This window comes from Tenrec ecaudatus, chromosome X (assembly GCF_050624435.1).
Source record: "Tenrec ecaudatus isolate mTenEca1 chromosome X, mTenEca1.hap1, whole genome shotgun sequence".
In the NCBI taxonomy this organism is placed as follows: Eukaryota; Metazoa; Chordata; class Mammalia; order Afrosoricida; family Tenrecidae; genus Tenrec; species Tenrec ecaudatus.
The window spans coordinates 55,097,716-55,111,665 of record NC_134548.1 but is presented as its reverse complement, the minus strand read 5'-3'; the positions used below and the strand labels follow the sequence as shown (position 1 = coordinate 55,111,665).

Genomic DNA, 13,950 nt, shown 5'->3' with positions numbered 1-13,950 from the left:
ATGCCCGCTGCCCCCCACCCTGACCTCCACCCCCAGAGGAAGGGAGGAGCTTCAGAATCAGGCTTGGCCCAAGCATGAACCAGTGTGTGACTTTGGAGAAGCCATTTCAACTCTCTGGGCCAAAGTTCAGTAGGGCAACAGAGCAAATTGTAGTAGAGATGAGAGATAGTGTCATTCTGCGTTTAATTCTGTGCCTGGCACATAGTAAATATTAAGAGATTGGCCAGTGGAACATCGAAAAGGACATATTTACGAAGTGGAGAAGGTGAATGGAGGAACCTCGGGAAGTAGGGTCTAGGGTGAAAGCTGAAAGCAAGCTTGGGAGTGTGTCACAGGGTTCTGGTGTGAGGACTTGTGGGGAAAGAGGTGGTGTTTCAGTGGTCAGGAGGGAGGCATGGTAGAGTATGGGTAGGGAATTAGGTGATTTTCAGAGCCATTCTGTTAAACAAGCGGCCATCTAACTAAGAAGCAACCAGCCCACAACGGAAGAAACACACCAGCCTGTGTGATCATGAGGTGTTGATGGGATCAGGTATCAGGCATCAGAAGACCCAAAACAAGCAAATGACGGGGGTTGGAGAGGAGACCCAAATCCCATCTGTAGACAATTGGACATTCCCTCACAGAAGGGTCACAAGGAAGGAATGAGTCAGCCAGGGTGCAGCATAGCACCGACAAAACACACATTCCTCTAGTTCCTTAATGCTTCCTCCCCCCACTATCATGACCCCAGTTCTACTTTACAAATCCAGCTAGACCGGTGCATATACACTGGTACAGATAAGCGCTCTCAACACATGGAATCCAGGACAGATAACCGCCTCAGGAACAGTAATGGAAGTAGCGAAACCATGAGGGTAGGGGGAAGGTGGGGGAGAAGGGGGAGAAAGAGGGAACCGACTACAGTGATTGACATATAGCCCCCTAGGGGAATGACAGAAATGTGGATGAAGGGAGACAGCGGACAGTGTCAGATATGAAAATAATGATTTATAATTTATCAGGAGTCCATGAGGGTGAGAATGTGGGGGAGGGAGAGGAAAAAGAGAGGAGCTGATACCAAGGGCTCAAGCAGAAAGAAAATATCTTGCAAATGATGATGGCAACATACATACAAATGTGTTTGATACAACTGATGGGTGGCTAAGAGTTTTAAGAGCCCCCATAAAATGATTTATTAATTTTTTACAAAGCAATTCTGAAAGGTCACGCCACTGAAAATCCTACGGAACTGTTATGCTGTGCGCACATGGGGTCACAGTGAGTTGGAAAGAACTGGAGGGCTTAGAACAGCAGGGAGAGATTCCGCTTATGCAGGGGGTGGAGCACAGTGGGCCTGACCTGGGAACATGGGGAGTGAGCCTTGGAAAACCAGCGTGGGATAATTTGATGAGATGCAGAATCTTAGTGGCTGTGGGCTTAAAAAGTTTTGTGAGAAGCATCCATGGGGTTGAACCTTTGATTTGTAGCTGAACAGGGGGAAGAGTTTCGGTTACATGAAGGGTCAAAGGTCAGCTCATCCTCTATTTGAAGTATGGCAAGGATCTTGACAAACTAGCTCATCCTCCACATTTTGTTGTCCTACCCACCAGCCCTGCATGAGCGCTATGGGAAAGAGACCGAGAGGTCTCTAGATGTCACCGAGGGTCAAGGTGAGCTCCCAGGGGGCCCAGCTCCTACTGTCCCAGCCCCCATGCCATTGTCAGAAGTAGAGCTGAAATGGGAGATGGAGAAAGAAGAGAAGAGATTACTCTGGGAACAACTGCAAGGCTTGGAGGTGAATCTGGGTTTGTTGGGGCTGAGGTATTGGGAGACAGGGCAATCTATGCCCCAGCCCTCTCTGGTCCCATGGAGCTGCCTATGCTATCACCTTCCCATGGGGTCACTGGGTTGAGGGAGGTCGGAGGTCAGAGACTTTCTCCTCTTCTTGCTGACAACAACCCGGTTCTTCCCTGTAGAACTTGAAGCAGGCCGAAACATCCAGGCTACAAGAAGAACTTGCTAAGGTGGGTCTGCCAGGATTTTTCTTGAGCTTTTTCCCATGACTCCACACCCTACTCCCCACCTACCACACTTCTCCTGACAGGGCAGAAAGGGCATTCATAGTGCCCCTTCAAAGCCGCAATTTCTTCATCTGTGAAATGAAGGGACTCAGTTGTATCTCAAAGTGGCTTTCGATCCCACCCTGTCCTTATTTCCTGCCCACTCTACTTGCTCAGTCAGTCAGTCATCAAAGCATCCGTAGAACACCGGAGGCCCCAGGGTGAGGTGGCCAGTCATGGCTGTACTTTGCAGGCCTCCCAACCTAGCCATTCTATGATGTAACCTTTGGTTGACATTCTGGGGGGCATGAATGCCAGGCTTTGAGCTGGCGATCACGTTGCTATTAACCAGATGTGCAGGCAAATGATGTAACCCTTCGGAGAACCATTAGTACTCACTTTTCAGCATTCTTTTGAGGCATTCATGAGCTAGCTTCTAGAAGGAAATTAGTAAGAAATATTGGTAATCATTAAGTTTATTTTGGCTTTATTAGTATTATCGTCATCACTTGTCTGTCCCTTCTCCCCCTCCTCCCCCCCACCTCCAGCTCTCTGAGAAACTGAAAAGGAAACAAGAAAGGTAATTTTCTTTTTGTTTTAAGTGGGAGAACTAGTTTTAGAGGCGTGAAAGGTAAGGGAAAAGGCCATCGTGCTTGCTAAAGGAGAGGGGCAATGACCAAGAGGAAGGCCCTCCACAGTGGGTCACTATGAGTCAGAACCACTCGACGGCACCTAGCAACAACAACCGGAGGGAAGGAACTCATAGGACTGATCCCTATCTGTCTATTTTTCTGTGTCCAGTTTTTGCCGCCTGCAGACAGAGAAAGAGACACTATTCAATGACAGCAGGTAACTTCAGCCTCGGGAATGTTGAGGGACGGTACCCACCAGAATTAACTGAAGGTCACTGGGGCAGAACTGGGAGATAGACCCTCAAACTCTGCTCACTATGCCCAACTGCCCTCGTCCTGCTCTTCCCGCCAGGAACAAGATTGAGGAGTTACAACAGAGGAAGGAAGCTGATCTCAAAGCTCAGCTGGCTCGAACCCAGAAGCTGCAGCAGGACCTTGAGGCTGCCAATCAGGTGGGGGTGAGGGGGCAGTTTCTGAGATCCATGGGGTGGGGTCCAGGGCTAAGAGTTTGGGGAGGCTTGAGGTTTACAGAGGCTAATGGGGGAGTTTTTAATCTCCTGTGTTAGAAATATTAAGGATCTAAGCTTCTTAGATCCCCAAGCAGCTAGGAAAATGGAAGCTAGATACCTCAAGTTGGGATAGGAGTCTGCTGTATGAATCTAAGATCCCTAGAGTCAACAGACTTGAGGACTGTATGCCAGGAATATAGATAAATCTGTTGTCAGTGTGCGTTGCAAACAGGATTTGAATTGTCTGAAATCCTTGGAGGCTGGATGACTTCCAGACCCTACCGAACCAAGCACAAGCCTTCAAGTCAGTGCTGACTCATAACGATCCTACAGGACAGGGTCGAACTGCCTCTGTGAGTTCTTGAGACTGTAACTCTTTATGGAGTAGAAAGCCCCATCTTTCTCTTGCAGAGCAACTGGTGGTTTTGAACTGCTTGACCTTGCAGTTAGCAGCCCAACACATAAACACTATGTCACCAGGGCTCCTGTAAGTTTGAGATTCCCAGAGGCTGAGGACATAGTTGAGTACTTATAAGGTTCCCAAAGGTGAGACCTTGAAGCAGGAGGCTGGGTACATTTGAGACTCAGGGTGTGGGGGCTGGATTGGATATCAGACACCTAGCGACTGGGACCACATGAACTGGGTTGTCCTGAGACCTTGGGGGTGGAAACAAAAACCTGGAGAGCCTGAGACTACACCAGAAATCCGGATGTATCTACGGCTCCTGAAGGTTGAGGATTGGATGAGTTTAAATCTCTAGGTGTTTCCATTAGGGGGGGAAGTTATAGGTCTCCTGAAATGGAGGCTGTGGTGAGTTGTGGATCTAAGGCCCCTAGGAGCTGGAAACATGTGGGCTAGGTGCCTCTGAGGATTCGGGGCAGAATATAGGTAAAAATGAAACCCAAAGGATCTGGGAGTTATATGAAGATCCCCAGAGTCAATGTAAAACCAAGAGCTGAAAGCTAGGAGGTTGTAGGACTTTGAGACCTCCAAAGTCTGGGACTGTGAATTTGATTAGCCCAAGGCTCTTGGGAGCTGGAGACCCGGAAATTGAATGGGTTTGAGAACCTTGGGGGTTGGAATCAGGAGTCTGGGTAACTCTAGGGTCCTGAGGGCTGATTGAGTCTAAACCTATAGGACAGTGGCTCTCTACTTTCTTAATGCCGTCGCCCTTTCATACAGTTCTTCATGTTGTGGTGACCCCCCAACCAGAAAATCATTTTCGTTGCTACTTCTTAACTGTCATTTTGCTACTGTGATAAATCAGGCGACCCCTGTGAAAGGGTCACTCAACCCCCAAAGGGTTTGCGACCCACAGGTTGAGAACTGTTGCTATAGGGCCTGAGTATCTGAGAATCCCAAAGAACAGTAATCTGGAATCTGGATGAGCCTGAGACCTCTTATAGATGGAGGTTAGATGAATTTAAAGTGTCCAGGGACTAGGGCCTGGAGCGGATGTATGTTGGGATAGACTAAAGGCTGGAGCAAAGGGACTGAGTGTGTCTGAGGCCCCAAGAGGTAATGACCTGGAGTCTGGGTGAGGCTGAAATCTTTGGTGGCTGCTTAGTCTGAGTCCTCGGGTGTTAGGGGCATGCTGTTGGGTGGTCACAGAGGAAGCCTGTGTGAGTCTACATATCCAAGGGAGGCTAAGGTCTGAAATAGGCTCCCCTTGCCTTCTGTTTCCCCCACAGAGCTTGGCAGAACTGAGAGATCAGCAGCAAGGGGAGCGCCTGGAGCATGCGGCAGCTCTGCGAGCCCTACAAGATCAGGTGCGTTGTAGGGGTGAGTCCAGGGAGGTGGGGGTGAGCATGAAGAGGGCCCGAGGGGGTGAATGGGTAGTATACAGGCAGGCAGGGCCCCAGGGATCCTGCCCCCCCCCAGTCTTGTATGTAGGTGCCTGTCCCTTTGCTTGCTTTATTAGCTACTGGTGGGCCTGGTCTCTCTCTCTCTCTCTCTCTCTCTCTCTCTCTCTCTCTCTCTCTCTCTCTCTCTCTCTCACCTGCTCTCACCTGCTATGGGTGGGGCCAGGTGTCCATCCAGAGTGCAGATGCACAGGAACAAATGGAAGGGCTTTTGGCTGAGAACAGCGCCTTGAGGACTAGCCTGGCTGCCCTGGAGCAGGTACAGGACCCCGGGCCCCCTCGCTGAGTCCTCCTCCAGCTCTACCCCTCCCTCCTGCTATTTCTGGTCCACCTCATGGCGGGTAGGGGAGGGAGGGGGGATCCTGGACCTCATGCTCTTCTGCTTTTGTTTTTATTTCATTTCCAATTTTTCTCTAATCATCCAACTCTGCTTCTCTTGCATTCCAATTTTTTTTCAGTAAAATGTGTGAAATATGCTAACCCTAAGTGTATAGCTCAGTAGATTATACATGTGTGTATGCCTGTACATCTACCTATACAGATAAGGAGGCAATAAAGGTTCATGGAAAAAATGGGATTTTCCCATGAACTTTTAGAAGTTTCCTCATAGTGACATATATACCCATAAGTGCATATACATAGATATGTATCTATATGAGTATGTGCATGTGTATACATGTTCCCATGTGACCACCACCCTAGAAAATTCCACGATACATTTTCCCAGTCACTCCTGCCCACTGCGGGAGTGTCCACCTTTCTGATCGCTCTCACCCTCGAGCAAGTTTGCTTGTCCTTTAACACCCTCTAGAGTCAGACACCCTGGTTTGTCTGAGAAACTACCCCATTGTATGAATACACCACAATGTATCCATTCCCACAGTCTCTTTTGCTGACTGTTTTTTTTTTTATCCTCTCCGTCTACTCTTGGATTCCCTGGAACTAGGGGGCCCATGTCCTGTGCCTAGCCTCTGGGGCCTCTTGCACTTCACTCTCGATCAACACCACTTTTTCCAGATCCAAACAGCGAAGACCCAAGAACTGAATGGGCTCCGGGAACAGACTACCGGGCTAGCAGCTGAGTTGCAGCAGCGGCAGGCTGAGTACGAAGACCTCATGGGACAGAAAGATGACCTCAACTCCCAGCTCCAGGTGACATCTTTGACCCTTGTCTGTCTTCTCCTAGTTCCCTGCTGCTGAGTCATGGAGTTGCCCATGAGGTGCCATGACAAGATTGTGGTGTCAGGAGAGCCTAGGAATCACTCAGCAAACGGGTATCTTAGGACAAGTCATTTTACTTCTATGAGCCTGAACTTCTTCAACTTCACTGAGTTAGGGCACCCATTTCCATAATAGAAACCAAAATAACAGTGGGTCGGATAAGACAGAAATGTATTGAGGGTGCCCATGGATGGTGGCCCAGGACTGCCAACTGTCTATGATTTTAACGCCCTCCTTGTTTTGTTCTGACACATATTCATCTGGTAGGCGTGGTTGTGCCTTTGTCAATGAATGTGATGGAAAGTTTGACCCTTTCAACAAACCCCATTGTTTGTGTAAAAATGTCCAGTCACTTGAGAGTTTAATAATCTATACAAGTCGACAACAGAAAAGAAATGGAGCTATTTCCCATGTAACAGGGAACAGGATATTGCTGACCTCTGACTTCCCTATTGCCACTGAGGCAGAAAGAAGTAAGACATGCCTTCTTCACCCTCTACCTTTCCTACTTTTTTAAAATTAAAAGATCATTTTATTGTGGGCTCTTATAGCTCTTATAACAATCCATAATCAATTGTATCAAGCATATTTGTACATGTGTTGTCATCATTGTTTTCTAAACATCTACTTTGTATTTTTTAATCATTTTATTGAGGGCTCGTACAACTCTTATCACAATCCATATCCACAATCCACATGTGCTTGTGTCAAGCACATCTGTACATATGTTGCCATGATCATTCTCAAAAATTTTTTATGTATATCGTCTTATTAGGGACATCTACTTTGTATTTGAGCCCTTGGTATCAGCTCTTTCTTCCCTCCCTCCTCACCTCCCCCCATGACCCCTTGATAAATTATTTTCATATCTTACACCGACCACTGTCTCCCTTCCCCCACAGTTTCTGTTGTTCGTCCCCCTGGGGTGAGGTTATTATGTGTCTTTATTACAGTCGGTTCCCCCTTCTGCCCCTCCTCTCCACACCTTGCCCGTCTCTCTCCCCCTTTCTTTCCCTATTCTGACACCAAGCCGTCCTTCCTGGAGCTGCACTCTGTTGGGTTTGAGACACTGTTGCAATTGTCCCAGAGAACTCCCACGTCAGGCAGGATCAGTAAACAGTGAGGATACAGTCATCAGTGCACAGCAGAGTCTCTCCTCCGCCAGCAGCCAAGTCTATCTGAGTTCCCAGTCTCTCAGCCAGGTAGTCCTTCACGGGCCACTCCCATAGCCTCTGCACTACTCCTCTGTTCTGTCTCCTGGTTTTCTTGCCTTTGCTCAGTCCCATAGTCCCTGTGCCCCAACCTCTGGCGCCCCTGATCTCAGTTTCCACCACTTCAGACAGAGATCTCGAACGTGCTCCTGGGTGGCTGTGCTGGGATGTTTCTGTATCCCTGCTTCGATGGCTCTTACAAAGGCGTGGCTTTGATAGAGGCGTGGTTTTGTCTTTCAGCCCACTATCCTCCCAAGGAAACAAAGGTCCACCCTTCTACTAAGGTGGAGTCTTAATCCCATCTGACTCCTGTCTATTAGTGCCGCAGAGGCTATCCACAGCCAGAGAGGCCAGCATTTATGTCACACCTGTAATCTGTCACAATGGGGATTGTGAGGATTGTGGCTAAAAGGACCACATTAATTGACTACACCTCCGTTGTCCAGGGAGAGGATGATGGCTTTATGATCACCAATGACCTAGGCCCCTTCTACAGGGCCATTCTGCCTCCTTCAACAAAAGACGTCTCTTTCTTGATCTAAGTGGATTGCTCAAATTCCCCGGCCACCTGGGAGGAAAGGGGACAGGAACAGCTTCCCCCCTTTTCTTTAAGAGCACAACCTAAGTGATGCTCCCCACTTCTGCATACAGAAATTAATGACATGCCAAACCTAACTGTGAGGGAGCAAGAGCAACATCAGCTAGACAACCACACACCCAACTAAAAGTCCTAGTGCTAGGGGGCAACTGGAGTCTCTGCCGTACTGCACAACCTGCGAAAACCAGCAGCAGCCTGGAAGTGGTTAGTGGGCATGCCACCGCGGTATACCACTGGGTCTTAAGGGGACAAGGTTAATGGAGATGGTCTATCAGAAAAAGTGGGTTGGAAGTTCTTTCTCATCTCTATTCCTTTATCAGGAGTCATTACGGGCCAATAGTCGGCTGCTGGAACAACTTCAAGAACTAGGACAGGAGAAGGAGCAGTTGATTCAGGACCTTCAGGAGGCTCGAAAGGTGGGGCACTCGAGTGGGGCTGGGGAGGGGAGGGATTGACCCATTCTATAGGGACAGGGGACACGATGTGGCCAAATCCTGGGAGATGGGACAGGAAAAAAGTTGCCCTATTCTAGGGTGGACCACTTCCTTTGCCAAATCCCTGGGAATATGAAGGAAAAGAAAGCCGGTAAGGTTGGGTGAGAAGCTTAGTTATGTGAGGGAGGGGAAAGGATACAGTCTGACAAGCTCTTTGGGCCCAGGGAGAGGCTGGTGGGTGCTCAGGTGGGGTTGGGACAGGCTGTTGACTGCCATCTTCCGATCCCAACCCCCTGGCTCCCAGAGTGCTGAGAAGCGGAAGGCCATGCTGGATGAGCTTGCCATGGAAACATTGCAGGAGAAGTCACAGCACAAGGAGGAGCTGGGAGCAGCCCTCCTCCGGCATGAGAAGGAGGTGCTAGGGGTGCGGGCCCGCTATGAGCGTGAGCTCCGAGAGCTACATGAAGACAAGAAGCGGCAGGAGGAGGAGCTCCGTGGACAGATCCGTGAGGAGAAGGTGGGTGGGTAGCCCATGATGATGCCCTTTCTCCTATGCAACCTGGGGCCCGTAGCTGTTCCGATGGGCCACTGATTAGAGCAAACGAGGTACCCATTCCTGTGCCTGCCAGCCCGTGACCGTCTTGTCCCTCCTAGGCCCGCACACGGGACATGGAGAACCTCCAGCAGACAGTAGAAGAACTGCAAGCTCAGGTACATTCCATGGATGGAGCTAAGGGCTGGTTTGAACGACGCTTGAAGGAAGCTGAGGTGAGTTGGTGGTGCGTGGTAAAGGGCAGAGGCTGGGGTGGAGGGGTTCCCATTCCAAGCCAGTATCAGGAGCGGTCAGGGCCTGGAACTCACTGAGAAGCCTTCCGGAGGGAGTGGGTGATCAGGGGATGACCAATGGATAAGACCAAAGTCTAAAGCCAGGCAAGCAAGTCCTGTTTTGAGTAGGGGAGAAAATTGAGTGGCTCAATGAGAGGCTTCTTTTCTAGCTATGATTCCCTAAGACTTCAGTAAACAGGGCTATTTAAAAATTATTACCATCACCAAGCACTTATTTTAGGAGATTCCCCACCCCACATCATATAAAGCAAATTGAAATGTGTCCACATTCCCGATTAAAGAAAATTTCTTTAGCGAACAATAAATTCATAAAAAAATTTTTTTAAAGACCAAAGTCAGTCATGCAGGACTGCATTGCTTCCTCCCAAGATGGCACTTCCATCTGTCAAAAAAATTGCGTAATAATACCAATTTTGAGATCATGAGCATTTACTGCCACTTTTGGGGAAATGCATAGTACATCAAAGGTAGTGTTGCATAGCAATTAAGGGCACAGGCTCTGGAGCCAGTTGTCTGCCTGATTAGGAATCCTGCTTGGGCCGCTTACTACTTGCATGACCTTAGGGGATTCACCTTACTTCTCTGTGGCCCTTTTGCATATCCATAAAAGGGAGGTAACAATAGTAGCTACTGTCTACCTATCAGGAGCTTATGCATTGAGCTGGTAACCACTTGGTCAGTAGTTGAAAGCCACCAGCTACTCCTTGGGGGAAAGATGAGGCTTTCTATTCCCCAGGGCCATTCTGCTGTGCTCTGTCCATAGGGGCTGTATGGATCAGAATGGACTTGACAACCATGAGTTTGGTTTCATCTTGTTGAGTAGGTAAAAGGAACCCTGGTGGCACAATGCTTAAAGTGCTTGGCTGTCAACCAAAAGGCCGGTGGTTTGAAGCCACCAGCCACTTCCACTTTTTCACTTCTAGGAAGAAAGATGTGGCAGTCTGCTTCCATGAAGACTGCAGCCCTTCCAAGCACATTTATAGAGGTCTAAGCACAGACATATGCATATGTAAAGACATTCATATTTAATGAGAGGGAAATAGATCTATGTACTTACGTTAAGAATTAAGGTAGCAGATGGATATTGGGCCTCAAGTACTCCCTCAACACAAGAACACTTTGTTCTAATGATCCGACATTCTGTGATGCTCACCTCCCTGACACGATCGCTGAAGACAAAATGGGTGCATAAGCAAACGTAGTGAAGAAAGCTGATGGTGCCCGGCTATCAAAAGATATAGCGTCTGAGGTCTTAAAGGCTTGAAGGTAAACAAGCGGCCATCTAGCTCAGAAGCAACAAAGCCCACAAGGAAGAAGCACACCAGCCTGTGTGATTATGAGGTGTCAATGGGATCAGGTATCAGATATCTAAGACCCCGAACAAAATCATGCCAATGCGAATTGGGGGAGAGGGGGGGACAGGAATAGAAACCCAAACCCCATCTGTAGACAGTTGGACATCCCCTCACAAAAGGGTCACAAGGAAGAGATGACTCAGTCGGGGTGCAGTGTAGCAATGATGAAACACACAACTTTCCTTTGGTTCTTTAATGCTTCCTTCTCCCCACTATCATGACCTCAATTCTACCTTACAGATAGGATTAGACCAGAACCTGCACACTGCTACAGATAAAAGCCTGCAACACAGGGAATCCAGGATAGATAAACCCCTCAGAGCCAACAATGAAAGTAGAGATGCCAGGAGGATTAGGGGAGGGTGGGGCGAGAAAGGGGGAATTGATCACAAGGATCAATCTATAACCCTCTCCCAGGGGGATGAACAACGGAAAAGTGGGTGATGGGTAATGGAGGATGATGTAAGATATGAAAATAATAATCTATAACTTCTTAAGGGTTCATGGGGGAAGGAGGGCGGGAGAGGGAGGAGAAAGAAATGGAGAGTTAATATCAGGGGCTCAAATGGGAAGAGAATGCTTTGAAATGATGCTGGCAGCATATGTGCAACTGTGCTGACACAGTGTATGAATGTGTGGATTATGATAAGAGATGTGAGAGTCCCCAATAAAAGTATTTAATAATTAAAAAAAGATCCCCCAACACAGGGAATCCAGGATAGATAAACCCCTCGGGGCCAACAATGAGAATAGAGATACCAGGAGGATAAGGGGAAGGTGGGGGGAGAAAGGGGGAATCGACCACAAAGATCAACATATAACTCCCTCCCAGGGGGACAAACAGCAAAGTGGGTGAAGTGTGACAGAGGATGATGTAAGATATGAAAATAGCAATCTATAACTTCTCAAGGGTTCTTCAGCGAGGGAGACTGGGAGGGGGGGTGGATGAGGAGCTGACACCAAGGGCTCAAGTAGAAAGAAAAATGCTTTGAAAACAATGACGGCAGCATATGTACAAATGTGCTTGACACATGGATGGATGGATGGATTGTGCTAAGATATGTAAGCGTCCCCTATAAGAGTATTGAATAATAATAACAGTAATAAAAGATTGCAGACCTGGAAACCCTCTGGGCACTTCTGCTTTCTTATAGGGTTGCTGTGAGTGGGATCAGCTTGACGGCCGTGGTTTTAAGGTCTAGAAATAAAATGAGTTCCTATTAGTTAAACCCTTAGAGCCGTCCTTGAATGGAGGAAGTACTGTTGTTAAGAAAAGCAAAAGAAAATCTCAGTGCAAATATAGGTCAGTGGCACTTTTGTGAGCAGACTGTCTAAGAGAGTGCAGCGCTCCCTGCTGTGTTTTTCTCCTGCCTTTGGAGTCCTGCTGCAGGGCTCCCGCCCCACCCCCACCCCCAAATGTACATAAGGTCTCGTGTGGCCAGACCTGGGAATTGTCTTACAGGAATCTCTGCAGAAGCAGCAGCAAGAACAAGAGGAAGCCCTCAAGCAATGTCAGGAGCAGCATGCTGCCGCGCTGAAGGTACGTGTGGCACGATGCTGCTCTTCTCTTTGGGGAGTGACGGGTCCTAGTCCTGAGGTCACTGCTTCGCAGGGCAAGGAGGACGAGCTGCAGGGGGTGAGAGACCAGCTTCAGCAGGCCCAGGAGGAGCGAGACAGCCACCTGAAAACCATCAACAACCTGAAACAGGTCAGTGCCCCCTCCCCCCAAGGCCCGCTCAGCGTACAGTAAGGGGGCAGCAAGAGAACAGACAGCACATGACCATCCGGCACCCACCGGCCGTGCTTGCTTTCCCCAGGAGGTGAAGGACACTGTGGATGGACAGCGAATCCTGGAGAAGAAGGGCACTGCTGCAGTAAGATGGGGAGGGGCCCAGGCAACGCGCCCTCCCAGCCCCATGGGCCCCACCTCGGAGCCCACTCGGCCGCATTCCCCACCTGGCTCTTTGGTACTCCACAGCTCAAGGACCTCAAGCGACAGCTGCACCTAGAGCGGAAACGGGCAGACAAGCTGCAGGAGCGGCTGCAGGACATCCTCACCAACAGCAAGAGCCGCTCAGGTGAGCGAGGGTAGTTGACCGTGGGGAGCAGAGGCACCCAGGAGGCTGGGCTGGGCCCAAAGGGCAAAATTCCTTCCTGCACTTCTCTTCTGGTCCCCTTGAATTCTGTCTGGCTTCGACCTTGTCTCTGTGACTCTCCCTTTTTCCCATTTCCCTCTCTGTATGTATGCACTCTCGGGTTCTGGCCTTTGTGCTGTCTCTTCCCTGTTTCTGTCTTTCTCTTCCTCTCTCTGGTTCACCCTGTGTCCCCTGTTCCTCCGTCTCAGTCTCTTTCTTCTGTATCTACTTCTGTCTTTCTCTAGTTCTTTCTTTTCTCCTCCCTCTCATTCTTCTCCCTCCCTCTCTCCCTTACTCAGTCACATCTCTTTTTTTCTTCTGCCTCCCTTTGTCTCCCCACTGCTCCTTCATACACATTTCCACTCGGTGTTTCCAAATCAATAGCATCAATTATCTCTCACTCTCTAAATATGGACTCAGCCCACTCCGCCCCCAGTAGGCAACCCCTAGGCTCCCTGTCCTCTGTGACCTCCCACTTTCACTAAGGAGACAAACTTAGAAGCAGACAGTTTAATCATGCAGCTAGTCCGATCTGTATCTCTTCTACTATTTAAGGCAGACAATGCACACGAAACCTTGGTTGCTTTGGCATTTTTAAAGACGGGGACAGCCTATAAATAACTTTTAAATGAATAAATAAAATATAGTGATAGCTTGGGCATATCTCCTTGCCACAGACTCAGAGACAACTTCCCCTTGGGGACCCCCACTCAGGGCACAGTCTGACCCCTGACCCTTGCTAGGGATCGCCCTGGTCGTCAGCTCCTTCCCAGACACCAAGAAGCAGCCACAAGAGCAGCCGCACAAGCTTTTAAGTGATGTGGCAAAACGGAATAGCACCAAATCAATTTCTCCCCGAGGCACTCAGTCTCCTGACATAACCTCTCCTTTTAAAGGAGTCTTTTGCTGTTTTGGTTTTGTTACAAAGGCATAAAAGAATCACCAAACCATACGCTCTCCTTGTCTTTTGCAGTAAATTCAGAGTTAACTCTGAGCACGTTAGAACACGTGTCCATCTTATTTCTTTGTATCTCTGCCCTGACCCGTGTGGTTAAAGCCCCAGGGTCTCTGTTGGCCTCCGCCGTCTGCTGTCACTTTCTTGGT

The 13,950-nt window shown here is 48.9% G+C and overlaps 1 protein-coding gene across 2 annotated transcripts in view; it reads left to right on the top strand.

The window, feature by feature from the left end:
* Window positions 1–13,950, top strand: part of GRIPAP1 (GRIP1 associated protein 1) — a 29,183-nt gene that overhangs the window by 8,952 nt on the left and 6,281 nt on the right. The window contains exons 7-21 of one of the 2 annotated variants that reach the window (XM_075538705.1): window positions 1,593–1,777; window positions 1,959–2,006; window positions 2,591–2,622; window positions 2,844–2,891; window positions 3,027–3,126; window positions 4,876–4,953; window positions 5,213–5,305; window positions 6,064–6,198; window positions 8,397–8,492; window positions 8,815–9,027; window positions 9,165–9,278; window positions 12,174–12,251; window positions 12,324–12,419; window positions 12,529–12,585; window positions 12,690–12,789. In XM_075538705.1, coding sequence (XP_075394820.1) covers window positions 1,593–1,777; window positions 1,959–2,006; window positions 2,591–2,622; window positions 2,844–2,891; window positions 3,027–3,126; window positions 4,876–4,953; window positions 5,213–5,305; window positions 6,064–6,198; window positions 8,397–8,492; window positions 8,815–9,027; window positions 9,165–9,278; window positions 12,174–12,251; window positions 12,324–12,419; window positions 12,529–12,585; window positions 12,690–12,789 — 1,473 coding nt within the window. The remainder of the gene's footprint in view (window positions 1–1,592; window positions 1,778–1,958; window positions 2,007–2,590; window positions 2,623–2,843; window positions 2,892–3,026; window positions 3,127–4,875; window positions 4,954–5,212; window positions 5,306–6,063; window positions 6,199–8,396; window positions 8,493–8,814; window positions 9,028–9,164; window positions 9,279–12,173; window positions 12,252–12,323; window positions 12,420–12,528; window positions 12,586–12,689; window positions 12,790–13,950) is intronic. The other variant, XM_075538706.1, reaches the window with a different exon arrangement.